Genomic DNA, 27,106 nt, shown 5'->3' on the forward strand with positions numbered 1-27,106 from the left:
CCAGCCCACAGGGACCCGTCCAATGGCTGCTTCCACAGCCCCTGGCCAGGCGGGACGCGGTGCCGCATAATTCAATAGCTGACGTCATGCACGCTGGGAGAGTGGCTCTGTGACACCCCCCATGCACCCAGTGCAGGGCAGGGCCAGAGAAGAGGTTTGACTCTGCTCCCAGCCTGGCCTGGCCCAAAGCCCTTTGAAATCAGTGGGGAAAGGCCACCCACTGTCAGTGAGTTTTGGGTTGAGCCCTTAGGCCCAACCATTGAAAGGTATCTGCATTTCGGCATCGTCAGTTAGGAGTCAAGAGCCCACTGACAGCCCATGGGATTGAGGCTCCTTGGTACCTAAAGCATGTTGAAAGTGAGACTTGGGTGCCTAAATCACTTAGGCAGTGCAGTGCTGGAACACCGTCAAAAATCTGGGCCTTCACCCTTTAGCGTAACCAGCAGAAGCTGGTGCTTTGAGACGCGAAGGGCCCACGTCCGAACCTCACTAAAGGCCGAGAAGGCCTGTGTTTTCTCTGACGAGATGGCCCATCTGGGGAGCCAGCAACAGCTGGCAAAGGGTCAGATTTGCATCCCGTGCCCTTTTCTGAGAGTATCCCGAGCACAGGGGTGTAGCTGGGGCCCCCGAGGGGGACTGTGGTCAGGAGAACACTTTGTGTTTGATTCCAATTGGAAAATGCCTCTCCCTGGCACGGTTCAAATTGGTGCCATCTTGCAGGCACGAACCCAGCCAGCCTGGTGAGGCAGGCAACGCCTTGGGTCCAGCAAGAGACAGCAAGTGGGTAGGGGACGGGCAAGCCCAGAAAGTTGCAGGGGAGGGTGGCAGGGTGAAGGGGAGTCGTTCACATTGGGCTTAGAAGTGAGCGAGCAAAACTGCAGATTGTACGATAAGAATCATGCTTCTGACATTAACCTCCCTTCCACCCTAGACCCCAACGCAGACACCCCTAAACCCAGACACTGACTCCCTTGTATCCCTAAACCCTGATGCAGACACCCCTAAAACCCAGACACTGACCCCCTTGTATCCCTAAACCCCAAAACAGTCATCCCTAAACCCTGACACTGACCCCCTAAACTCTGACAGTGACCCCTTCTGCCCTAAACCCAACAGACACCCCTAAACCCAGACATTGACCCTCTAAACCCTGACATTGATCCCCTTGCACCCCTAAACCCAACATGGACACCCCTAAACCCTGACATTGACCCCCTTGTACCCCTAAACACTGACACCCCAAAACCCAATACTGCTCTCCGCTTCCACTCTGAGCCCCTACTCTGACCCCACTGCTGCCACCAAACCCCTGTACTGATACCCCTTCTACCCCTAAAGCCCTGACCACCCCTACCCCAAAAAAAGGATAAAATCAAAACCAAACCCTCTGCTTCAAGCAGAATTTTGGCCCCAAAAAGGGAGACGTGCAGAGGCTCCAGGGAGTTCCAACCTGTAGTGACAGTGACTAGGAGGCCAGGCGGCCCAAACCCTCCAAGGTATGTACAGGCCGAACTCCCATTGATTTCTGGGTCTTACATCTCCGGGCCTGATTCTCGCTGGCAATAAGGCCCCTTTCACTCTGAGCTCCTGCTCCTCCCCATCCCGCCCCTCTGTCCTTTCTTCTCGCCCACAGCGTGGACCAGATTGTGGGAAGAGGAGCCATCACTGTCGATAAGAAGACCCGGGAGAAGGGAGAAAAGTCCCTCGAGGCCGACCTGGTGGACGAGCTCAGCATGATGGGCCGAGTGGTCAAAGTGGAGAAACAAGTAAGGCTGAGGTCAGGGGGGCATGTGCAGCACCGTGCACGCACCCGAACACGCGGCCCGGCCCCTACTCTTGCTGTGCCTGTGTGTGTGTGTGTCAGCCAGAGAGAAACCGACTGGCTGCCTGTCTGGCCGTCCACGTCCTGGAGTTGTTACGGTTGAAAGAGAAGCTAGATCATAGAGCACGTTACTTTCTTTTTCTTTAACAGTCTAGTGGTAAGAGCAGAGGGGCTGGGAGCCAGGACTCCTGGGTTCTATGCCTAGCTCCAGGAGGGGAGTGTGGGGTCCAATGGACAGAGAAGAGGACTGGGAGTTGGGACTCCTGGGGCGGACAGGCAGCTTCTTTGTAGAAGTTGCTCACATGAACAAAACCCTCAGGTCCTGTTCCTGTGTCACAGACTCACCAGGTGACCCTGGGAGAGTCACTTAATCTCTGTTTACTCAGCTATGAAATGGGCCCCCTCTTTACCTACACAGGTTCAGTTCATCGTGTTAGTAAAATGCTTTCACATGTGACTTGACCGGGATTTGGACCCAAACTGGCTAGAAGTGAAAAGCTGCTGCGCTCTCCAGCCCCCTCTTCTGCTGCACCAGGCAACCTGCTCCCCCCTTAATCTGGGGAGCCCCTGCTTCCCCACACGCTGAGTCCCTATTCCGATTACACCAGGCCTGGCTCAATCCCCCTCCTCTTCTTCCCCATCCCCTCCAGGTGCAATCCATAGAGCACAAGTTGGACTTGTTACTGGGCCTCTATTCCCAGTGCCTGCAGAAAGGCTCCACGAACTCCTTTGCCCTGGCTGCCATGCAGACCCCCAGCTTTGACCCGGACATCACCTCCGACTACCACAGCCCCGCAGAGCACGAGGACATCTCAGTGTCCGCGCAGACCTTAAACATCTCCAGGTCGGCCAGCACCAACATGGACTGAGAGGGGTTCCCAGCACAGGTCCCGGGGGAGAGCTGGGGGGACCGGTCGTGAGCCTGGTAGTGAACGTTCTTGTACACAGACACACTGATAACTAGCAGGCAAGGAGACCGACCTGGGAACCCAGCCAGGTTCTGGGCTGGGGACCACGCGGCCTCGTCTAATGCGTCCTGATGCACTATGAGCCTCACCTTGATTTTACTTGAACAAGTCTTCCTTCTGACCGTGCACAAGCAGGAATTATTAAGCAACTAGTATTCAGCACCTGGGAGCCAGCTGCGGCCAGGACCCCAGGGGATGCAGCATTGAGAGTGTCTTGAAGCGTTAAACCTACAACACCGAGGAGAGAAATGCCTGGTATCTAAGAAGCTCTTTTATTTATAGGATCAGCCTCTCTAGACTCTGTCCTCTGCAGGCAGTCTTCTCCGCAGAGAAAATCCCCCTCTCCCAGCACATCCCTGGTTGGGGTGGCACTGCTCCAAGGCAGTGGGAGGGCGAGTTGGCCAGGGATGCAATGGGCCAGCACACCTTGTCACTCGGTCTTTCTTCTGAGAGCCTCTCTGGGAACCGTCCTTGGAATGAGCTTTGACCCAGGGTGTGGAATGATTGAGAGCTTCTGAACTCCAAGGCTGGCGGTTCTGATCTCTTCACCCTGCAGCTCTACGCCATTGCCCCTCCTGGGAGCCAGAGCAGGGTTCTTACTACCAGCTATGCAAGGCTAGATAACCCTTTACTGTCCAGTGCTAAACAAGGGGCACTGTGACTCGACTGAATGTGCTTCCTTCCGGACCTAGGAAAGAGCTGGGGAATGGCTGGGTTTTGCCTCCTTGGGGGGCGTTACCACGTTTCCTATCTCCCAGCAAGCAGGGGGCTCCAAATCCTGCTGCCGGGACTGTAACTCAATGCACACAGTGGAACCGTCTGCGCGGCAGCTTTTCGATATGCAACCTTCAATCCCGACGGGTGGGGCGGACGAGTCGCCCGTCGGCCTAGGCAATAGGTGTTTACCCCGCGCCCCTGGGGCCGGATCCGGGGCTGCTCGAGTCAGTGGGGTTTCACGGGGCGAACGCTGCGCCTTTGGAGCCTGGCGGACGGACTCAGATGAACTTTGGATCAGGCCCTTGACTTGAAAGGGGGTAACTGGCCCATTGGACCAAATGCAGCCCTGTTGCATGAGTCCGTGGAGTTAACAGCAGGCCTGGATCTGGTCCATTGCACGTGGCTGCTGGGGAGGAGGGGTGCATAGGTGGGTGTGGGCACAGCCAGGAGGAGGGTAAGGATGCTGTAGCTTAGCGTTAGCTCTTCTTTCCCCCACCATGGCTAGTCTGGCCAGCTCAGGCAGCCCGGCTTGCCTGCTGTGGCTTCCGTACATCTAGTGGCACGGGAGGCACTGGTAGCTTAGGGTACCCAATATCTCCAGACCTTGTTTTCCCAGAGGTGGTTCCCCAACTGGATCGCTTCTCTCCCCTGCCCCCTTCTACAGCCTCACCCGCCAGAGCCGGGCACGGGGCTTCACTTGGATACCTGCTGTCCTTAGTCATCCAGCTTGAGTGTTCTCAGCACCATAGACCCTGCCCTCCCCCGCTCCCCATTGATAGCCCATTCATTTCAAACCCTGGGCCCCGATCCCCCGTGGGCGCCGTAAGGGAGTTCACTGCAGGATGGGGGCCTTAGCCCCCACTCTGGCTCCCCAAAGAGCCCTGATTTCCCTTGCACATCCTCTGCGGTCAGGAATATTCAGTATCAGTTGGAGCTGCCTGGGTCAGGCCTGGACTCGGAACCCCTTCCCCGGCCTGTTCTCTGGTGGGGGTGCGAGTGTGACTGAAACCCATCAGGATAAGAGGGATATTTTTGGCCCAAGGTGGCCAAAGCCCTGAGATTTCAGTGTTGGCAAATCCATCTTGGAATGGATTTGGCTTTGAACCCGGGGCCCTCTTCCCAATCTGAACACCACTGTTTCCCCACATCTGCTGGTGCTCCCGTGGGGGTGGGTAGGTGGGGCTGGTGGGGGACAGATCTCCCCTAACGCAGGATCTCTGCCTGGAAGGAGAGGTGGGATGTGTTTCTCATGCCTGCGCATTACCCCTCCTATGCAGTTAAATGTCTTCCAGCATCACCAGGCACGCTCTGTCCCCCTGCCCCTCGGTCTGAGGCAAACCCCTGCATGTCTGGGCAGCGCTGCCCCGTCCTGCAGTTCAGTTGCATCAGGCACCAGCCGTCCGGGGTGGCCAAGAGCAGCTCTTGAATTTCGACATGAAGGGTTTGCATCTTGCCTTCTCCCCCACTCCCCACCAGCAGCTTCCCCTGCTGGAGAGGGATGGAGGGAGGGGGTGGGGCTGCTCAGGGCCAGCCCTGTCCTGCAAGGAGGCTAGCACAAGGGGTGTCTCTTGGGAATGGCTGGGCGATTGTCCAGCCTGCAAGTGCTCAGCTGAGAACTGGCTCTGGAACGTGCCCTCCCACGCATGCGTGCTGCTGTGCCATTCCCTGGCAGAGCGGGGGCCTCGCCAGCCCCTGGCCCCACCAATGTCTCCTTTCGCCACCCCTGGAGGCTCCCTGACCTTCAGAGCCCTTCTTGCGATGGTGGAGGCATAGGTCAGGTCAAAAGGACCTCCCACTCCCTTCACCCACCCCAGCAGGTATCTAAAGGGGTGGATGTGAGAGGAGTATAACCTCCCTCCCCCAGCTCCCAGCCAACTCCCCGGATCTACCGGCGGCGGAGTGGGAGAGGCACCTGCTGTAGGGCCGTGCACTGGAGCTAGGGCATGGGGGGCACCCTCCCCGCTCAGCTGCGTCCTGCTTGCATTCCATGCCTAGGCAGTGCATGTCGCCCGCCCCTGCGGAGACCCCTGCCCGGAGCCAGTCTCATCCCAACCTGCTTGCATGCTCCAGCATGTGTCTTGACTTGTGCATCGAGACCCTCCGCCCCAGGCCCCTGCCCCGAGCATGGTGCCCATCACGCTGCGGCGTGGGAGGGCAGACGCCGGCCCTCCTCTCCGAAGCAGACGTGTCTCGTGTCTGTATGGGATGGGGATGCGGGCGGGGGCGGGGGCAGAGGGCCAAGGCTTCGGCCAAAGGAGACGAAGTAGGAAACCCCTCCAGGTGATTCCCAGCAACCCTTGTTGCCGAGACGAAGATAGTTACCTCACTTTACTAACTTATTAACTTATTTGTTTCATTAAAGTTTTACGTAGACGGCTGCTTGCCTGCCTCCTCCTTCCTCTTCGAGCCCTCCACAGGCGGCTCCTGACCGTAAGGGACCTGGGGGGGACTCCCCTCAGTCGCGTTTTCATTGCCCCAGTAGGTGGCGCCCCAGACCCATGCCAGAGTCACTGCGGCCCTCTACTGCTTCCGGACAGTGATGCTAGTGGGGCCACCCTGGAGGGCAACATTTCGGGGTCCCAGGCCAGCTCCATCCCGCCCCGCAGGGTATCAGTCACTCAGCTCAAGGGAAGTCACAGGTAGCCTGAGCTGGTGGAGAATCAGGCCCCAGGTCTTGAGCTGCTCCCAGCCCCCGTCTCCATAGGAAGGCGTATTTATTAGCTAATAGCCCCTTCCGCCTGGGGCACTGAAAGCCCTTTGCTAACGCTGATTTAACCACCCAAGCCCCTCCCCTGTGGGGCATCCGTCCCCTGAGCTACAGATGGGGAAACTGAGGCACAGAGAGTCACTCACCCAAAGTCACAGAGAAAGTGGTAGAACAGAGCCCAAGACCCCTGCTCTAGCCCCTAACTATTAACCTCCTCTGCCTTAGAGCTGGGTATGGAACCTAGGAGTCCTGTCTCACAGTTCCCTGCTCTGGCAGGCCACCCTTTCTCCTAGGGGTGATGCACCGGGTGGCATAGTTGAGGGGTCGGCCAGCTGCGCCATCAGGGTATTTCTAGCACTGGCAGGAGAGTGAAATCATGGAGCCAGCGACGCCCACGGGGGGACCCTCACCATTGCCAGGATTGGGACACTGTCGCCGCTGGCTCTGTGGTAGGGGGGCAGCGCCCGGCTGAGGAGCTGGTGGCGTAACTCGGAGCTACCAGAAGCCTCGTGCAGCGCACAGAGGGCTCCAAACCCATCCCCTGGGGCTCGCAGGCAGCTGAGCAACCAGCCACAAGGGAGCTGCGCTGGGCCGAGGAATCTCAAGAATGTGACCCCCACCCTCCCCAGGCACCTGGACCAATTCTCCCCACCCCATCCCCGCCACCTCCTGGTATCAGCAGCTTCCCAGCCTCCCCTGCTGCAGTCACTGGGCCCTTGGCATTCCCCGGCTGCCCGAGGGTGCCGCCTGGTCCCAGCAGGAGCGCGCCGCGTCTCAAGTAAGCGGCTCACCCACAGGCCCCCTCCTCTTCTCTGGCTTGCCCTGGCACGTAACAGCGGGGGTCAGGGACACTCATCCCGCCGGAGAGGGTGTTGCACAAGTGCCAGGCTGGCTTGTGTCACGTACAACGTGTTCAGCCCCTGGGGGCTGCCTTGCCTCGAGCTGCTGGGCAAGTTCGACCGGCTCATCAGGTCTTTGGGGACCAGCCAGCAAAGGCTTGGGGTCCGTGCCCACTGGGAGAGTGAGCACATGGGCAGGGCAGGCTGAGGAAAGTATGGGCATGCTGCAGGCTGGGGTTATGCAGCCTCATACCTGGAGCCTACCTGGGTCCGAATCGCTGGCTAATGTTCAGAGAGGGAGTGGAGGATACTTGGGAACTGGGGTCAGGGAAGGAGCAGGAGACTGCACAGCCTGCTCCCCCCAGAGCACAACACCGCACGACAGACCCAGCATCATGGCCTTGCACAATGTCACGTGTGCAATGCTCTGCCATGCGAGTGAGCGGTGCACACCACAGTGAGGTGGAATGCAAGTCCCTGCAGCTCCCTGATGGGCCATGCAACACCCAGCAACACCGCGCCGAGCAATGCAATACTATGCAATGCAACACCCCACTGTCCGACTCAATGCTACACAATGCAACACCCAGCAACACAGCGCTGAGCAACGCAATGCTACACAATGTAACACCCAGCAACACCACACTGGGCAACGCAATGTGACACATTGTAACAGTGTGCAAGGCAGCATGCATGGTGCAGTGCACAGCCCATTGGCACCATGCACCAAAATGGTGCGATCCTGGGACAGCTTTACAAACAGGATGTCCCTCCCCCTTGTGTCTCTCCCTCCCTCCTGCCTGGTAGTCCCAGAGCTGGCTGCTGGCGAGGGAGATAGCGCCTGGGGCCGACGAGCTGAGTGGCTCTGCCGCATGTCCAGACTGGCAAACGGCAGCATGGCCCCACCACAGGGCCCTGGACCAGCCAGGATCAATCAGCCGGGGTAGGGGCCGTTGTTCTTAGCATGGAGTCTTGGAAGCTCCTTTCCAGGTGTGCTCAGGCTCCTGCTCATCCCCGCCCTCCTGCCTTGCCAGGGGACTCCAGTTTAAAGGCTCATTCAGGCAGGTGCAGATGGAATCCCCCCCACCAAACAATGGAGAGACGCAGCGCTGCTGCTGCACAGGAACGGGGCCGGATGCGTGCAGCCTGGCTGACTTTTGGATGGGTGTGACGGGGTGGGGGGCTGCACCCGCAGTCTGGACAACCAGCCCAGAGCTTAACGCAGGGCAGAAGGCTCTGCACGGCTGATCAGGCCTCATGAATTGTTTGCCCCATCGGTTGCGTGGGAGAGACACCTGCTTCTCGCACGGCACGGGCATCCCTCGCAGCCCCTGTCCCGGGGGCACTCCCCAGGACTGTCGTAGAGTGCCGAGCCCCCAGCTTCTGTCAACCAGGCGCTTTGCTTGGACAGCTTCACAGAGGCCCAGATTTCCCACCCCCCCCCCCCCCAATTGGGAATTAGGCACTGAAATACCTTTGAGCATCTGGGCCAGAGGTACTGCAAATTCCTTACCCCTCCCTCTCCCAGCCTCCTGGCTTGCACCAACGCCTGTCAAGCCCAAGGGCAGGTGGCTGCTCTGGGGGTAGGACAGGAATCATCCCTTCCCTTTGGTTGGCTCGCAAAGGGGAACCAGTCCAGGGGAATACCCTGTCCGCCCTGTCCTTGGCCGTGTGTCCAGCCAGCTAACATGTTCCCCACTTGTTTAGGAATGAGTCTGCCACATGCCAAGTCCTTCACATTCCAGCAATGTTCTTTCCTGCACTTGCTAAACTATTCCGCCTCCATCCCCCACAGGCCACGGATCTGCCGGGGGCAGGGACAATAGCCGCCTTTGACGAGCCCGCTGGGGCCGTGAACTTTTGCCGGGGCTCCGGGAAGAGCCCAGGGTTGTTTTCCGGCAGTGCTCAGCAAATCTGCGGGATGCCCCAGTGTTTCTGGAACAGCTGGGCATGAGCACTAGTGCCTGGGCCTTTGGGGGACACCCTCCTTCCGCACCCCAGCCAGGACCACAGGGGCCAGAGCGAGACACACCCGTCCGTCCCGCTTGGCTGGAGCCAAGCCTATTGCGGAGCCAGAGCTTTGAAGGGGGAGCCAGGGGCGATCAAGTACCAAACCCTGCCAATCGGTCTCTTTTCTGCTTATTGTAAGCGGCCCAGTCGGAAAAATAACGGGCTTCGTGGCTGAATTCAACTACAGGAGCAGGGCAGTTCAGGCTCTTTCCCCCACAGCGCCCCCAGGAGGACACGGTGTGATATTGCACCCAACCTGCATGATGTAAGAACAAGCCAAATAGGGTCAGAGAGCTGGGGTGCTAGATGCTCCCGAGAGCCCAGTCACCTTGTCGTGGGGCTCAACCACATGGGGCTGCCCTCTGGGGGAGAGGTGGGGAGAGATTGGGCAGGTAAATTGTCCCTAGGGGATAAACTCCTAGGGGCACAACCTGTAATATTCCCTCTAGATCCGGGACCAGGACTTTGGAGCAGCCAGCCGGGGGGGCTGCCTGAGACGCTCCACCCCAGATTTTATAGGGAGCGCAGGGCATGCTGGGATGGGAGTTTAGCCAGGGCTGGTCAGAGCCCTGCTGTGCAGGTGTGATCAATAAAGCGCCTCCCTCCATGTGGCCCTGTCTCCTCTCCATGCCTTGCTTGAAGGGGACCGTATCTGACCTGCCCAAGGACCAAACGACACACCCAGGCTGAGGACCCGGCCGGCACCCCACTGGGCACTTTTCAGACCCCTTCCCAAGGCAAGTGGCAAGTTGCTTCCCCACTAGGGCGGGTGGCCATGCTGCCCTCACATACGTTGGCTGGCCTGGGGTCTGGAGCTTGTGGAGTGCTGGAAATCTGGGATGGTCTGGCTCAGCTCCCGTCCTGTGGCTTCTGGTCCACGTCCGGGGTGATTTTGGACGAGGACAAAGCCCTCCCCTCTGCCCCCCTTCCCTTGAGAGCCTTTGCAGGCCACTGGCTCAAGCCATTTCCGAGAGCCTCTCCCAAAAGCAGCAAGTCCCCGCACCCAGCGTTCTTTGGCCACAGCCTGTCCGCCCACCCGCCCAGGTGCTCGGTGCATGCAGAGATTATGATCCCTATCTCACCCGTGGGTGGGGAGAAAAGGCTGCCTGATTGCGCCACAGGCATCACCCAGCACATGGGGAGTGATCTTTGCTCGCCCGCTCAGGATGAGTCTGCTTGCGGGGGGAGAGCTACGGGACAGCAGCATTTGGCTGGGATATAGATGGGGTGTCTGGCCCCCAAGTTCACTCGGGACAGGGCGCATGGGGGGCAGAGAGGAGATCTCCACCTACCAGCATGCATTGCACCCCACACACACACACTTTCTCTCTCTTCCCCTGTACATTTGTCTGTCTGTCTGTCCCCAGCTGTCCTCCTCCATCCACCCACCATCAAAGGGCTTGGTCCCGTATTCTCTGGCCTCACCTAGGAGGCCAGGCTGGAAGATCATAGTTGTCTTTCTGCCCACCCCTCTGTTCCTCGTTCACACGCTCTCTCGTACCCGCCACGTGCCCATCACGTGCTCCCTGTTGCACTCTCAGGGCCTCCCCAGAAAAGCTGGCGGGAGAGAAGCGACTTGTAAAGACCCTTTGTTAGCCCAGAGTCACCCTGGATCAGCCAGCTTCCCTTCAGGGGGTGCGTCGGTCTCCTGGGGTCCTTGTCCTTTGGCTGAGGCTCTCCTGCCTCAGTTTTCCTCTGACTGTTACCCTCTTCACCGACTCTTGGGACAGGAAGACTGAGGGGAGATTAGAGACTAGATCTTCACTGAGGCCATTCGGTGTCTCTGTGTCAGATGGAGAGATCGCTGTTGAGATTCCCTCCTCTGTACTGGCCAGGGGAGTGAGAGGTTCGGACCAGGCACCGGGTCAGACCTGCACCTCACTGATAGGCTGTGTGGGGAAGTAGGTGAGGGGGGGTCTTGTTCTGAGGCAGAGGCCCCAGGGCACCCAGGGACCCCCAGCAGCACAGATCTAGCTGACAGTCCAGAAAACACCAGGAAGCGTTACTCACCCTGCCCCTGCCCAGAGTACTGCACCCTGCCCAGCTGTCACCCCCATTCACACCCCTCCAGGGACAGTGGTATCTGGGCTGATCGCTGCACTGGACACAAACGCAGGAAGAGGCTGGGAAAGAGCCAAAATACTTTGGAGATGCCTCAACTTTCTTCAGCAGAAACTCCAGCACCCGGCCTCTTCTGCAGGAGTCATTAACCTGTCCACCCCCAGCACACACAGGGGCCGAATCGCGAGCCTGCTGCGTCCCAGCTGGCATTTGCTATAAACGCCAGGTAACACTTTCTGCAACACGCCGACGGAGGCAGTGGTATTGGTGATTCAGTGGGAGGCGCTCTGCCCTCGGAGTCACTATTGCTGCAATGCCCCAGTGTGGTGGCGCTGTGTTACCAGAGGTGTTGCCTTTCGAATGAGAAGGAAAACAAAGATCCTGAGCGTGTGTGACTGTTAAGGTCCCAAGTCACGTCTCACCAGGATAACTGCGTCCATGTCCCAGTGTCCTGCTGTTTCAATTCAGTTCAATTCTTCTTCCTTTCCTTTCCTGGCCTGTAACACAGCCATGCTGTATGCTGTGAAACAGCTGCTACCTTCCACCCCAGAGGTGGCTGCATTTCAGTGGTGGATGAAATGAGCCGATCCAGTGAGTCAGTGGATGAATGTGGCTTTCTGAAGGCAAGGCTGTTATTGCAATGGGATGTGTGAGTGTGGATCAAATGGCTCCTGTTCGCTCCTGTTGAGAACCGGACAGGGAACTCCAGATTGCGGGTCTCGGGAAAATGGGGAATTCTGGAAGCGAAGCCTCGGTCACTGGGGGAAGGCGCTGACCCTAGAGCTATTCTGGTAACAGGCTTTGGGAACGTCCTGAGTCTGGAGACTATAAATCCGACTTGGCCAGCCAAGGAAAATTCCTTGTTAAAACTGTTTAACCCCCTGTGTGCCGGATGATCTCCCACACGCACCCCCACATCCCCCCAACCGATGTCAGACAGGGAACCACCATGGGGTTCAGCCCAGCAGCAATGAAAGGGTTAAAATAAAACAAAGCCAGGGGTGTCCTTGGAGTCAGGGACTGCTCTGGCTCCCCAGGGGCGCCTGGAAAGACATGACTCACCATGGATTCCCATCCCTTCCTTGTCATGGAGAAAGTATGCGCAGTGGAGCCTGCGGGTCTCGACCTAGCCTGCCATGCCTTCCTGTGGCACATCCCATCAGTATCACCCCATCCCTTCCCTGAGCTGTGTCCTGGGCCATTGCCGGTGCAGCAGAGAGGGACCGGGAAGTGCTCATCACAGGCAGTCACTTCAAGGAGCTGCTGTGGTGCAGGAAAGCACAGTGGGCCAAGGTCAGCCCTGGGCGGTTGTGCTGCATCCCACTGGGCCCTGTCTGGCCCGTGGCTGAGCAGGTCCCCTCTCAAACACAGGGACTCAACCCTGCCCAGCTCCTGCAGGGCAGTCTGCCTGGAGTGGCTGCCTCAGGCAGGCAGGGCTGTGCCTAAATCTGGGAGTGGGTTGAGCCCAGAGCTGTGTGTCAGGACTTATTTGGGGCTAAGAGTTTAGCAGGATTCCCCGGTGGGACTGGCCAGTTATGTAGCTGAGCGTCACGAGATTGAGGGTTAAAAAAAATAGCCAGGAGTTTGGGAAGGGATCTACACCTTCATGCTTCAGGGCATGAACTAATCTCTAATTCAGAAGGTCAGGAGGAAACTTCCCTGGAGGGCACAATATCCTCTAACTCCAGGGGATCCTCATCAGGGCTGGATGGACCCACTGGTCTGATCCAGGTGGCAATTCCAGTGGCCTGCTCCTGGCTGTGCGACTGACTGACCGTGCGACCTCAGAGAAGTCACATCGCTGCTCTGTACCTCAGTTTCCCTCATGTCACTGTCCTGTCCTTTGTAAAGCACTTGGAGATCTGTGACTGAGACATGCCTGTATAAGCGCTAAGGCCAAGATCCTGAAATCAGCGAGAGTTAAGCGTCTCAATATCTTTGCAGATCTGGGCCTGTGTGCTGTCACATGCAAGCAGGACTGGGCAAGTGAATGACACAGGACTGTTGAGCTCATGCTCCTGATACGAAGCATGCAACTTCCTCCCAGGGTGGAGACGCCTTTATACGCACAGCCCAAAAGCACACCGAGGCACGAACAGACTGCAGGCCCATCTAACCTGGTACCTAGCATGCCGCTGCAGAGAAAGGGCTGACATTCCCACGAGGCACCTCATTGTGCAATACTGTCCCAGGAGCAGGCCGTTTCCTCCTGCCCGCATAGGGCGATCTGCTTCTGCCCTGAAGCATGCCCATGGTGTGGTCTTTCATGTACGTTTTCCCAGAGCTGGCATCATTGCAGGTACCTCCTGTTGGGATAATGCCATATTAGTGTGGCCATACTGAATGGCTGGTGTGAGCATAACCTGACATACCTTAAACATGGCTGCAGAGGATCCTAGGAGCAGGTTCTCCTTAAGCAGAAGCAAAGTCAATAAAGAACTGGCAAAGTCTGTGTGTACGATTGGTATTGGACCTATCGGTCAGCAAATAGGGACCCATGCAAAAGTAACTATCACATGTATAAAGTTCCAGCATGGAGCACAGGTTGACCTGGTTATAGCCTTACAGCAAGGGCGTCACGCAGAGAGAGCGAGCGAATAATTAATAACAGGTTTCAGAGTAGCAGCCGTGGTCTGTATCCGCAAAAAGAACAGGAGTCCTTGTGGCACCTTTGGGCTGGTCTACACTGAGGTGGGGGAACAATGTAAGATACGCAACTTCAGCTATGGGAATAGCGTAGCTGAAGTCGACGTATCTTATTTCGACTTACCTCCCTTCCTCATGGTGTGGGTTTGACGCCGCGGCTCCCCTGTCAACTTCACTTCCGCCTCTCACCCTGGTGGAGTTCCAGAGTTGATGGGAGCGCGTTCGGGGATCGATATATCACATCTAGACACAATATATTGCTCCCCGATAGATCGATCACTACCCGCTGATGCGGCGAGTAGTCTGGAAGTACCCTTAGAAACTAACAAATGTATCTGGGCATAACTTTCGTGGGCTACAGCCCACTTCATTGGATGGATAATTAATAAGTGAGTAAACGTAGGGTGATCTTCGTTCAGTACCACACAAACACACACCAGCCCCTTCTAAAACACGAATCAAGTAAAAATTAGTAACCACACACCCACTGGGCAGGCTTTTAAGACACGTAACTCCTTTTAAAAAAATCTATAAAAATCAAGCAAAGTAAATTACTGTGGTTGGAGTTACTGTGGTTGGAACCCTGCTCTGTGGGCTCAAGGAGGATTGTAAACAAGAGGGGTCAGAAGGTGACCAAGGCCTTGCTTCGTGGGAATCCAAAACAGAACAGAGGGTTTAAAAAAACTAAAAAAACTAACAAGGAGAGAAGCCACCGCCTATAAAATTGGTAGCCACCTTCTCTGTTTGCCAGGCAGAAACTGCGTGAGGCTAGCGCAGGACCCATTTGTGTATGTTTGTAAAAAAACACAGCTTGTTAAAAAATGTCTAGCTCTTAATGTCTAACGTAGAAGTTATGTGCTTAATATAACCCTTTACAGCTTGTGTAATTCCTTCTCAATAAACTGCTGTGTGTTGAAGATAATTCCTGGGAACCTCTTTCACCAGTATAATAGTAACCGGCTCCACCGGTAGCCAGCTAAAAATCCATTTCTGGGGTCGTTGCACCCCCTGTTGTCAACCCCTCCGCTAGTCAGCTAAAGCCCTGGTCCTTTCTGGAGCCTTTGCCTTTCTAATCTCCCGTAGCAGCACACTTTGCAGGTTAATTACACGTTGTCTAACAGCAGTTCCTCCGAGGAGCCAGCTGTCTTTAGCTCAGGGCACGGGAGTGGGCCTCTCAGGTCTGAACTGGCCTGGGCATGTCTGCCAGCTGCTTAGCCCACCGAGGGCCCCCACCACTGTAGTACCTGAGTACCTCCCAAGCGTTCACCCTCTGTCCCTTTCCCCCATATCCCCATGAGGCAGGGAACGGTTATTATGCCCCTTTTACACAAGGGGAAATGGAGGCACAGAGACATTTAAGGGCCAGATTTTCTAAAGGGCTCCACGTCCAGCCGTTGCCCTGTCGGCATCTAAATGAGGAGGCCAGGGAAGAGTGGGAGCTGCTTTTGAAAATCTGGCCAACAGCGAGTTGGCCAAGCTTACGCAGGGAGTCAGTGGCCGACACAAGGTTGAACCCAGATGTCCTGAGTCCCAGTCCAGTGCTTTAGTCACAGGTTGGGATCCCCAATAAGACTCTAGATTTGTTCCTCCCATCAGCCGTGGCACGTGGACAACTGAGTGTTCATTACAGGGTTCAGCAGGGCAGGATGGTGAGAAAATGGAGAAGCTGGTATTATTATTATTGTTATTATTTTGGTCTCAGCCATCTTTTCCATCCTGTAGGCTTGTCTACCATTCATTCATCTCCTTCTTATCCCAGGCCCCTCCCAGCAGCAGCAAAGAGCAATGCCTGGAAATGGCCCTAGTCACCCTGCCGCTAAACTCCCCCAGACCACTCGCTACCCAGCCATTCCGTCACCAGCTCCAAACACAGACCGTGTCCACCCAGCTCACCGGAGCCGCTGGGCCTCTGACCCAGCTGCCTTGTGCTGGAGGGCTGACAGTCTCGTTCAGTGTCCCCCGGAAGTGACACACTGGGGTACTGAGTGTAGCTTGTTCTCATCCAGCCTACAGGCCTTGGCTGACCCACACACCAGCTGACAGGGCATTGTGCCCCCCGCATGCCGGTGTGACTCAGCGTGGCATTTTGCAAACTCACTGGGTGGAGGAGACATTGGCACGGGATGATTCAGCCTCGTCTTTTTGCTTCCCTTGCCGTCTCGGGGACCCTTGGGTCACCCCTGATCTTTACAGAGGGCCTCTGTGGTCTCAGTTTCACGTCACCTTCTTTATTCCACAGCAACACCCCCCGTGAAGGGTGAATGGCCCGTTGTACAACAGCTGCCCCACGGCGCAGGCTGGGGCAGCCGCTCCAGTGACTTGGCGGTTGTGTGATGGCTCCTGGGGGTGCGAGAGGGGGTCAGCCCAAGTGCAGGGCAGGCAGGAGGGGTCCTGAGTGGATGAGAGACAGGGCTGCAGGGGAGTCTGGTCTCTGTACCAAGAAACCCAGCACAGCTGATTATCATCCAGGCCGGAGTGGGCTCCTTGCACCCCGCACCCCCGCATCTCCTTTCAGAGCTCATCGGAGACCAGCCATCTGAAGGAGGCCTCCAGCGAGTGCTGTCATGGAGAGGGGTGCGTAGCAGGTGCAGGAGGGGGCTGAATCCTGAGTCCCCGCCCCTTTTAGACGCTGCATTTATTTGAGAGTAAGGGAGTCCCCCTGCAAGGGGCATGAGGCTCGCTCCTCAGTGGTGTGTGTGTCCCCTCCACTCACCCCAGCATAACCTCTCAGCATTGGTGGTTTCAGAAGCTGACGCCTACCCCCAGCCCCTCTCTTGTAGCATTTTATTCCCTAAAGCGCCCTGCAGTGACGCAGCTGCTACACGCCCAGCAAAATGAAGTTGCATCGCGGTGCACACGAGATCCGGTGTGTGTCGCTCAAGGTTGTGAACTGGCAGTGAGGCTGTCCCAATTCACAGCCTAGGGGCTTTTGCATCACGTGGCCAGCTTTTTTCATTGGCTCTGTCAAAGGTGGGTTAGCTTTCCTGTCAGGGTGTGCCATCAAGAGACCCCAGCAGGTTTTGTGAGTGGAACAGTCTTGTGTTCTACTCTGACTTTACCAGGGCTGCCTAGAGGATTCAGGGGGCTGGAGCAAAGCAATTTTGGGGGCCCCTTCCATAAAAGAAAGTTACAATAGTACAGAATATTATATTCTCGTGTGGGCCCTGCAGGGTCTGGGGCAAATTGACCCACTTGCCCTGCCCCCGGGCAGCCCTGGACTTTACCCTGCAGCTCCAGTACCTGCTGGGTGCAGCTCAGTGAACCCCACACTGCCTTTGCTATTACATCACCACTGGGAAGTGGGGGAGCCCCCTGGGATTTTGTAGAGATGGCCCCCCACCCCCCAAAACTGACAGGAATTCCAAATTCAAAATAGGTCCTGGTCTGAATGTCCGAAATGCAAACGGAGCACAGAGTGCAAACAGCAATGCATTGTGGCTGATGGTATGATGGGTGCCCTGTGGGAGAGATGTGTCTAGGGAGGTGTATGTAGGATTACTTGTATGGGGCCATACCTCAGGGTCTCCTGTGGCTGCGAAGTTCATAGGCTGACAACAGCGTTCCAACAAGGCGCTACTAAGGTTTCATGAGGGGTTCAATTACCATGGTGAGGACAGGTGTGATGGCAGTGTAAGCAGAGTCTGAAGGAGCTCTCCCCTGATATCTAGCGGTGAGCTGTGGAAAAAGAGTTCAGAAGCTGCTCTTGTTTGCATGGGCACACCCACCCTGCCTAGGTGCTCAGCATGATGGGATTGCTTGCCCAAATGATCAGTTGTGGCTGGGGTTGGATCCCCAGTCTCCTTGTTATTGGGGCAGGAGTTATAAAGGGTTGTTATCTGTGTGTGAACCGAGGACAGCAGAACTGTACCTGGCATACCCCAGTGGAGGGACTCACCCTCAACTGAATGGCACTTGCTAGGCCTGGGACATGGGTTTCAAAGCCCAGTGAGCTGAGAGAGGGGTAAGAGGTCCTGAAGGTGTCCTGGTAGGTCGTTAGCAGGGGGACCGATGGAGAGATGTGGTAAGTGGCTAGCAGTGGGGCTGGTGAAGAGGGCTAGAGCAGAGTCTTGTGCAGTGTGTAAGGTGCCTCCTTACTCTTCCATACAGGGTGGGAGGTGAACTCTGTGGATGATCCTCTGAAGTTTGGTGCTGCCCGGGCCAAGGACAGCAACTGTGAGTGGGGTACAGAGAAGGGATGGACACGTTAAAGGGACTTTTGGGTTGCTGGACTTAGGACCCTGAGAGGAAAAGGACACTGCTCAACTTACTTGGGATGGGTCTTTTGCTCATGGTTTGTGTTTATGAACCCTGGTTGTGGTGTTTTCCCAAATTAATGCTGAGTTACTTCCCTTCTTTAATTAAAAGTTTTTGCTACACTCAGACTCTGTGCTTGCGACTAGGGAATTGTCCCAGGTCACTGGGTGGGTGCCTGAGCCATGTTTGTGTTGTATTGTTCAAAAGGAACCCCTAGACACTGAACCCGGCCCTTGTAGCTGCTGGCTGCACCTGGCAGAAGGGTCACATAAAGACACAAGTAGAACTAATCTGCACATCTCCGTAGCTTGCATCACCTCCAGGCCAGACTCAGCCAGACTGAACCCACTGGCTTCCTTGCCTTCAGCAATTATCACTGAAAGTGAAACCCAGCAGCTGCGGTCACGGAAGGCTAAGATAGCAGTGCACCGCCCCTCTGTGATGTCCCACCCATGCCCAAAAGTTGCTAAACCGGGGGATTTAATGCATGAGCCTTTGGCATCTAGAGGCCAGGGTTGCGAAGGAGCTGGGCCACCTTGCCATTGGGATGAGCTTCCCAATATTGGCCCTGCACCAGCAGATCTGAGTTCCTTTCATAGCACAAGGGGCAGGGTATGCCCATGATATGCTGGAACTGAACTAGCAGGGGCTGCTGCAGGTCAGGGTTGGGGTACATCGGCTGAGCTGTGTTGGGGGAGTCCAGGATTGGAATAGCAGGGGTTGCAGGTCGGGATTGGTGCATTGGCAGCATTAACTTCTGGAAGCCAGCATGGTTCCTGCCCGCACTGTGCCTGGTTCCAACTAGTTCTTTGAGTCCCTCACTTTCAGAGCCAGCCGCATTCCATCCCCGCCTCAAGGACGGAGTTTATTTCTAAGGTCAAGTTCCCTCTCGCTGCAGTTAATTCTATTACGATGGAATATGATTCAGACAAGCAGTGCCCTTGCGTTACGCACGCACTCCCCTGAACCTTGCAACCCGAGACTGGCACTGAAAGCAGCCAGGTAGGGGGATGGTGGCAAAGTGGCTGCAGCAGGCAGGCAGGCGAGCTGGGGTCGAGAGGAATCCCTGCCTCAGAACCACAGCTTTCTGGATCCTTGGGGGGATGGGCTGTTATTGGATCTAGCAGTCCTCCACCCCATACCCCTCAGGGGGGCCAAGGGCAATGTGTTACTAGGGAGCAAGCCAGTGGGGATGCAGGAGTGATTTTAACATGTGCTGATAACAATACCTAACTCTCATATAGTGCTTTTCCTCCATAGATCTCTAAGCCCTTGATCAAGGTGGTCAATATCATTATCCTCATTTTACAGATGGGGAAAACTGTGGCACAGAGAGAGGCGTGACTTGCCCAAGGTCACCCAGCAGGCTTGTGGCAGAGGTGGGACTGAAACCCAGGTCTCCTAAGTCCTAAGATCCTAGGTTGTAGTTTCAACACGTTAGCTAGTTGAGGAAAACCCTAGGCTGCCCCCTAAACTCTCACTTGACCACTACAAAGCCTTGTCTACACTGGCCTGTTCTAGCATGTTAGTTAACACCTGCTGCCATTATGCCTTTTATCCTTGGACACAGGCTAAGAGGCTGGGAGCGAATGGGGACCATTCACAGCTGCCTTGGCGATCGCCTGCTGCTTAGCAGGGGCCATGGATTAACAGTCTGTAAGGGTGGTCTAGTGAAAGATGCTGAAGGCACACGTAAGGGAGGAAGTTACCTGCTGATATCTGAGCCTAAGGGACACTAGGAGCCAGATTTTCAAAGGTTCTTCGCTCCCAATGTACTGAATGTTCCTGAAAATCTGCCCCCTTATGTGGAGCCTCAGCAGGATCTGAGCTGGTCTGAAAATCAGTCCATGTAATTTACAGCAAGCAGCTGGAAGAATTTAAAATGCATGAGCCCTACCTTCCATATCCCCTCTGACCTGAGCGCCCACGCTCAACTCACACCCCTCAGCCTGACAAGAGCAATAGGCGCTACTCGCTCTAATCATGAGCGGTGTCTCGTTAAGGGCAGGTCACTTTGTCGCTCACATGCCCTGACATCTCTTCTAGGCCAGGTGGTCTGCTTCCCGGTCTGTTTCATCTGGGGGTCTTGGAGTGTTTTACCAAGGTGGGTAAATAAATACAATATCCCTGTTTCACAACGGAGGGGAAACTGAGCCACAGAGCAAGGAAGTGACTTGCCCAAGGTGACGCAGTGAGTCAGTGGCAGAGACATAGAACTTAGACATCTGGATTTCCAGTCCCCGGCTCTAACAACTAAACATGGCTGTGTCCCCACTTGGGGACTGGACTACACCCTTCTTTGCAGGGGCCCTATACAAGTGGGGACACCCTGTTCGGTTGTTGATGCATTTGGGAGCCTGGGATGTAGCTGGACAGATGGAGGCTGCTCCCTCTACTCTGTTGATTGATGTCCCAAGCAGTCTGGACATGAAGTACCACTTCAGCCCTCCTGGTCCTACTCACATACGCTAGTGCAAATCAGAAGTAATCCCAGTGCAGGCAATGTGTTTACACTGGTAGAAGGCGCCTTGCTCCTTCTCACAAGTGGCTTCTTTCTTAACCAGGCCCTGGTCTACACTTTACAATCTTGATCGGCCTATTTGCATCACTTGAGGCATAAAAAATGTGTATTCTTGCTACCACGGCTCAGGAGAGGTGTGGATTATTTACATTGATTGGAAAAACCTTCTGTCAATATAGGAAGTGTCTGCGCTCTGGGGGCTACTGCAGTGTATGTGCAGCAGTCCCCTGGTAGCGCCCAGAGCGCAGACGTATCCTGGGATCACTGCAGGATCCTTAGGCTTGGCGGGATTTGATTTTTCCTGGTAAATGTCGATAAACGTTGATTTCACTGCCCACACCCAGACTGATAAATAATATCAAAATCTACAGACTGTTACAGTCGGAGAAATGCTGCTAGAGTCCTGATCCCGCCATGTAGACGTCTGACCTAGGCTTGTTATAAAAGGACCAGTGACTGAACAGTAAAACCAGGGAGGATTTGTCGCTTTTGGGGCATTTGCTGGGTGTATTTTGGCGTGTGATCCTGACCATTTGTGTCTGAGCAGTTTTTAAAGCTTTCACATTTGGAGCCGTTCACTAATTGTCTGAGCCCCTCCATAATTTCGCATGACTATGGAAATTTAAATCAATAAAAAGAGGAAAAATGCCTAAAAATAAACACCTACATTAGCCATCGAAATTCTGCCAACCCTATGTATTGTCTAGGAACAAGCTGCAGCACAGTCGCGCCCTGGGGCGTTATTTTGGGTGCCAGGGTATTGCGATATGGCAGGGCAGTGTAGCTTTCGGGGAATGTGCTTGGTACGGAGGGGGTGCACCGTTTGGGGTTGGTTCTCATGCAGGCTGCCGCTGGGCTAGATGAAGCGTGGTTCTGATCCGTTCTGGCGATTGCTCTGTGTCGGTGTTGGCGAGGGTTAATTGGGGTGTGAAGAGGGGAAGAAAGAGTGCTGGGATTGGGACATAAATCTCCCTGCGCAGCTACCATCCCTTAAACCAAGCTGAAGTGTCAGTGAGCTCCCCGAAACCCCATCCCTTGGCCGGGAATGTGGAGCCCTGTGAACACTGCAGCCAGGGGAGGCTGGCTGACAGCGGAGGAGTGGAGGTGGGAAGGCGGGTGCTTCATAAGGAGTGCCCGGGCCCCTTTGCACCAGTGTGTGCGAGACAGCCAGGCCCAGAGGAGTGGCTCCACTGCTCTGCCTGTGGTAGGATTTCTGTCCTGCAGGGGGACGACAGGGCTTTTGCTGGAGAGTCCAGACTGCTGCTGTGCTGGGACAAGCACGGTTCAGGTAAAACCTTCTTCTTTCCTGGCAGGGAGCTGGGCTCTAGTGGGCTTTGCCTCCTCCCTGTGGGTTTTGCTGGAGCTGTGGGCGGCCGATTTCTGCATGGAGCAGCCAGAGGGGAGGGAAGGAATCAGCTTCACGGATTTCTCACTGCTTTAGGGGAACGGGAGAGACATGGTTTTGTTTCTTGAAGACCTGGATTCAGCTTCTGAGTTAGGTTCGAAGCTGGTTGCAGTCCAGCAGGATCAGCTGCCAGCCGGTCCCAGCCCAGAGGGGCTGGCTTAGCTGGGGTGAACGTTGGGAGGCCTTGCAAATATTTCATACCTTCCTGGGGAGATGCACTATCCATGGGGGTTGTGTGTAGTGGGAAGGTTGGAGGGGAGGACTTTTACTGGGAGGGACTGGGACAGCTTATCCCTGGTGTGTGTAACAGAGGTGCAGCCGGGAGGAAGCAGCCAGCTGCTAAGCTCTGAAGGCAGCAGGGTGTGTTTGGGCTGGTGCTGGAAAGCAGAATTCCGCTAGCGTTTCCTTGCTGCGCTGCCGAGGGGAGCCGATTTCCCCTTTTTGCAGGCTTTCTTTCCCACCAGGGGATATGCACCATGCTTTACAGACCGGGGGCAAGATCTGCCCTCATGTTACACCTCCTACTTGACTTCAGCAGGGTTGCAGGCACGGGAACGGGATCCAGATTTGGCCCCGCATTTGCAGGGATGACTTCGCCCAATACTGAAATGCAGCATCCTCCGGGGTGGGACCTAACGGCTGTTTTAGAGTCACACAGCAATGCTGCCGGGGGAACACTTGCCCAGCAGTGAAATGCAGCCACCTCTGGGTGTTGTACAGTCGCCCCGCAATGCTACTGTATGCGGGAGTTTAAATACCACCAGATTCCAAGCATTTTCCTGAGCCCACTTCAGCTTTGCTGCTCCGGGATTTATGCCCCATGCTGCTTGTTTCCAGGATGTCCCAGACCTAGGTCAGAGGGTTAAGCTAACAAAATGAAGGCAGCTTGCTTACCTTGCAGTAAGCACAGGGGTTGGCAAAGATAGATTGAAATTCCTTTGCTGTCTTTTGACCTTCGTTCCCCTCCCCTTCCCCGCCTAAGTTAGCTGCTGAGCCCTGGAAACTCATCACATTGTATGAGTCCTAGATCACAGCACTGGTCATTCAGCTGCACATTCAAACTCCCTATCAGAAGGCCAGGCCAGGGAGTTACAGGCAAGGCTGCTATAACCCAAGTGAATATGAAAGAGAGGGAAGGATTGAATGCAGGTTGGAGCCGTACTGGACTAATTTCCCCTTCATAGTTCTGCTGCTTTCCCCTCAGTCCTGTCCTGCAATGCTCTGCTATTCCCACAGCCCCCTGCTGCCGCAGCTCAGCCGGTGCCCCTCAATTCTGCCCTGCAGTGAGTTCAGTCCTGCAGTCTGGGATACCATACTGGCCCTTGCAGATCAAAGAGACGGAGAGAGGAAAGCTCTGTTCTGACATGTCCCTGAACAATACTGGGAGGAAGACGAATAAAACCTCTGGGCAGGGATTGGTGTGAGGGGAAGAGCTGAAGGGAAGGTCCCTGGGATGGTGCATTGCAGGGCAAAAAGACACACACACTTCCAATTATTTTCACTCTTGGTGGGCGGGTAGATGCCACCCTTGGGCCGGGTCCACCCTCAAGCGGCCACTGAAAGAACAAAATTGATTTAATCCTCCGCTTTGGCAATGCTGGTGCAAACGGGGGCTGGATGCTGTGGTCTCAGATTAAAAACATCATAATTTTGAGTGAGTTGAAGGACAACAGTTTCAAAAGTGCCCAAGTGACTTCGGAGCCTAAATCTGATTGATCCTGAGTTGTTTAGTTTTTAATGTTTTAAGCTTTAAAAAAAAAGACTCAAGCTACTGTGAAACGAGACACTCTGAATCCGAAACCAGCATGTTCCGGGCACAGACTCACACAGAAATAACAGCCTCTGTTTTTGGTGTAGCCTGGCCCGCAATTGCAGAGATGTCGGTAGGCTAAGGGCTTGTCTGAAGGGCTCGCTGCACTGGTTTAACAAAAGGGGCGATTTTTAAACTGGTTTAAGTGACCTGGTGCACGAGCATGTGGACAATGATTTCAGTTACAACCAGGCTTTTTTGAGTTTAGCCGCAGGATTAAGGGGTAGGAAGATCCAGTGGTTAGGGCAAGAGGCTAGGCTGTAAGAGACCTGGGTTCAAGTCCCTGCTCTGCCACAGACCTCGTAGGTGTACTTGAACAAATCACTTAGTCGCTTTGTGCCTCAGTTTCCCCATAGCGCTGTCCTGCCTCACAGGGAGTTGGGATAAATCCATTAAAGATTGTGAGGAGCTGAGTGATGGGGGGGGGCAGATAAGTCCCAGAGATGGACAGGAATAAGCTGCTCTTCCACCAAATTCAGAGCATCCCCCCAGGAGCTCGCACCCATTTAACTAAACCAGCGCCAAGTCTTTTGTCGACGCCTGGGTCACTGCGGGCAGGGGCTGCAATGGTGCAGCAATGCCCATGCAAAGCGCTCGTGTAGCTCGGGTGCTGCCACGTGGAAAGAGGCTTGCGCTGGGCACATCTCAGCCTTTACCCCAGTGCAGCAGCTGAAGGCCTGCGTCTCCAGCGTCCAGTCCCTTGTGCTGTCACTTACAGGCGTGCAGAGTGAGCGTGAGACACTGCCTCTCACGGAGGTGTCGATTCCCAGCCACTCTGCACTGGTGGACGTGCCTGCACGAGGTCCGTGTGTTGGAGGATTGGGCCCCGGCGTTACATTGGGGCAAAACGCCCTAGTGCAGGCAGGCCACCAGAACAGGAGCGCTGGATGAGTCCAGGAGAGGGGGGATTCCAGATGCAAGATTGGGCCCCTCTGGCCCCAGCCCCACACAAATGCCACACAGAGGACCAGACTTCCCCCTTGCTTGCACCACTGGAGTCCATGGGGCGGTGCAGGGCAAAGCATTGGCATGTAGGGCCCGATTCTGCTCTGAGCCTGCGTCACTGCAGAGGAGTGTACGAGAAAGCCTTGGTCCGTGTAGTGCAGGCCAGTGCATACGGGGGGCAGGACGGGGGTAGGGGTCAGGGAAGGACATGCCCAGCCACATGCCTGGCAGCCCCCTCCCTTTAGAACTGAACCCCCCGAGTGCATGTGAGCTGCTGCATGGAGCTCAGCAAGCTGTGATCAGACAGGGCCCCGAGACTGGTCCCCACCCCATGCCCTGGTAACAGCAATGCTGAGGCAGTATGTGTGGTGCAGGCCAGGCCGCTCCCACCCCCTTTCAGAGGCTGCCCTGACCTGCCCGGCGCTGGAGACGAAGGCCGTGCTGGCTGCACTGGTAAGTTCTTGCTTTCTTTCTCCAGTCTGAGGGGATTAAGCAGGAACACGCTCCGATACGTTCCTGGCAGCTTCTCGCTTCTCCCCTCTGAGCCCTTAGCCCAACCCTAGGAATGAAGCCGTGGGCCAGGAGATGCCTGTGTCCACTCTGGACCCTGCCTTCCTCACGTCCCATCCTTCTCTCCCCTGCAGAGCCAGGGACGTTGGCCCAGAGATGAGGCTGCTGTGGACTCTCCCGACCCTCTGGCTGTTGGCAGCAGAGGATCTCTCTGCCCACAGGGCCCGGACCCGCAGAGAGCTGGCACCGGGCTTGCATGAGCGGGGGATCCGTGACGCCGGCGGCTCGTACTGTGAGAGGAATGATGCCTGCTGCGCCGGCAGGGACGATGCCTGCACCGTGCCCTACCTGGATACCATCTGCTACTGCGACCTCTTCTGCAACCGCACCGTCTCTGACTGCTGCCCTGACTTCTGGGAGTACTGCCTGGGCATCCCGCCCCCTGTGGTTGTGCTCAAAGGTAGATGGGGAAGACCCCCTCCAGCAGCTCGCTCTGGCCTGGCCCAGGGCCTCTGGATATTCACCTGGAGTCAGCAGCAATGCAAGCACCATCCCTCACATTCACCCAGCTCCCGCCCATCCTTCTGCCCCAGAGCGACCCCCATGACTCAGTCCCCAGGCCTGGCTGCCAATGATAGACCAATCATTCCAGTGGAGTTTGTGTAGGTCAAATCTGTCCCCTAGGAACTAGGCTGAGACCCACCTCGCCACCCAGATACCTATCGAACGGATTTCAACCTGCAATCTCAGGGTTTCCTGGCCCTCAGTGACCACCACCTCTCTGTTCTCCTTTGGAGTCAACAGCAACTCCACTCAACAGGGCCTCTGTTCCCTCTCCTGCCCACTTGGCTGCTGTCCAGCAGCCACCCCCCTGTCCCATCCATAAAGGGACCACCCCAGAGTCAAATCCCCAGACATGGGGAGACATCTCCTTGTGCCCCGTGCTGATCTGCTTGGCATTGGGCTGCCTTTGGATCCTTCCCAGGGGACATTGCCAGTCATCGGTCTCTCCCGCCAGCACCCTTATCGCAGATCCCACTTAAGATGTGATCATTTCCTTGGCAGCTGCGAGAGCTCAGCTCGACAGCGGCTGGGAATGTGTGCACTTCACACGTGTCATAGCGGCTTTCCTCTGGCCCTGGGCTGCAGAGGGGAGGAGGGACACTGCCAGCAGCTTTTCCTAGAGCTCTGCCCGCCTCTTGAGCGAAGAGTCATAACCCCAGAGGTGTCAGGCGCTGGAAAACCAATGGGCAGGGAAGGGAGACCTCGGATCCTGCTCCTGGGCAAACCCAGTCCTGGCGTAAGAGGTTTAAATGCCTCTGGAGACAATGGAGGTTTGGCTTCCTAATGCCCAGTCTGACTTTGCCCTGGGGGGTAACAGAGAGCAGAATTTGGCCCAGTACATTCCAGTTCCATTTCTAGGAACAAAGTCAGAGCCTCAGCTGGTGTAAATCAGTGTAAATGCCCTGGAGCCCTGGTGACTTCCACCAGTGGAGAATCTGGCCCACATTAGTCAGTGACCATTCCTTAGCACCCTTTGTCTGCAGGCCCTGAAGCACAGGGCACCCTGTGGGCTGTATTCTGTGTGCCGTTACGCCAGAGTAAATCCAGATAACACTTTGGTCTTCAACGGACTCACTCCAGAAGGTCGCCTGGTGCAGCTGGACACAGAATCTGACCCTCTGTAGATAAATGGGGCTGCCCGGGGCTGAAATGTGGCAGCTATCGCCTAGCAACGCTGCCCAGCCAGCTGGGATGGGAGAATGAAGGAGACTTTCATGTCTGCTTCAACCCTGCCAGGGGAATTCCAGGATAAGGAGCCAGGCTGGAGTTTGGCCAGTTCCATGCATTACATCCCGACGCTTGAAAATGGGACCTTTCATGGTCCAGT

The 27,106-nt window shown here is 55.8% G+C and overlaps 2 protein-coding genes across 11 annotated transcripts in view; both read left to right on the forward strand.

The window, feature by feature from the left end:
* Positions 1 to 9,810, forward strand: part of KCNQ4 (potassium voltage-gated channel subfamily Q member 4) — an 84,330-nt gene extending 74,520 nt beyond the window's left edge. For 6 of the 10 annotated variants that reach the window (XM_050932415.1, XM_050932417.1, XM_050932421.1 and 3 more), the window contains 2 exons: positions 1,634 to 1,766; positions 2,473 to 5,859. In XM_050932415.1, the coding sequence (XP_050788372.1) occupies positions 1,634 to 1,766; positions 2,473 to 2,691 (352 nt within the window). In that variant the 3' untranslated portion in view covers positions 2,692 to 5,859. The other 4 variants (XM_050932420.1, XM_050932418.1, XM_050932419.1 and 1 more) reach the window with 4 other exon arrangements.
* Positions 9,811 to 21,694: 11,884 nt separating this feature from the next.
* TINAGL1 (tubulointerstitial nephritis antigen like 1) overlaps positions 21,695 to 27,106 on the forward strand; it is a 32,323-nt gene continuing 26,911 nt past the window's right edge. Inside the window, exons 1-2 of the mRNA XM_050932443.1 lie at positions 21,695 to 21,833; positions 25,350 to 25,675. Of these exons, the coding sequence (XP_050788400.1) occupies positions 25,372 to 25,675 (304 nt within the window). The 5' untranslated portion in view covers positions 21,695 to 21,833; positions 25,350 to 25,371. The remainder of the gene's footprint in view (positions 21,834 to 25,349; positions 25,676 to 27,106) is intronic.

This window comes from Gopherus flavomarginatus, chromosome 22, assembly GCF_025201925.1.
Source record: "Gopherus flavomarginatus isolate rGopFla2 chromosome 22, rGopFla2.mat.asm, whole genome shotgun sequence".
NCBI classification, from domain to species: domain Eukaryota; kingdom Metazoa; phylum Chordata; order Testudines; family Testudinidae; genus Gopherus; species Gopherus flavomarginatus.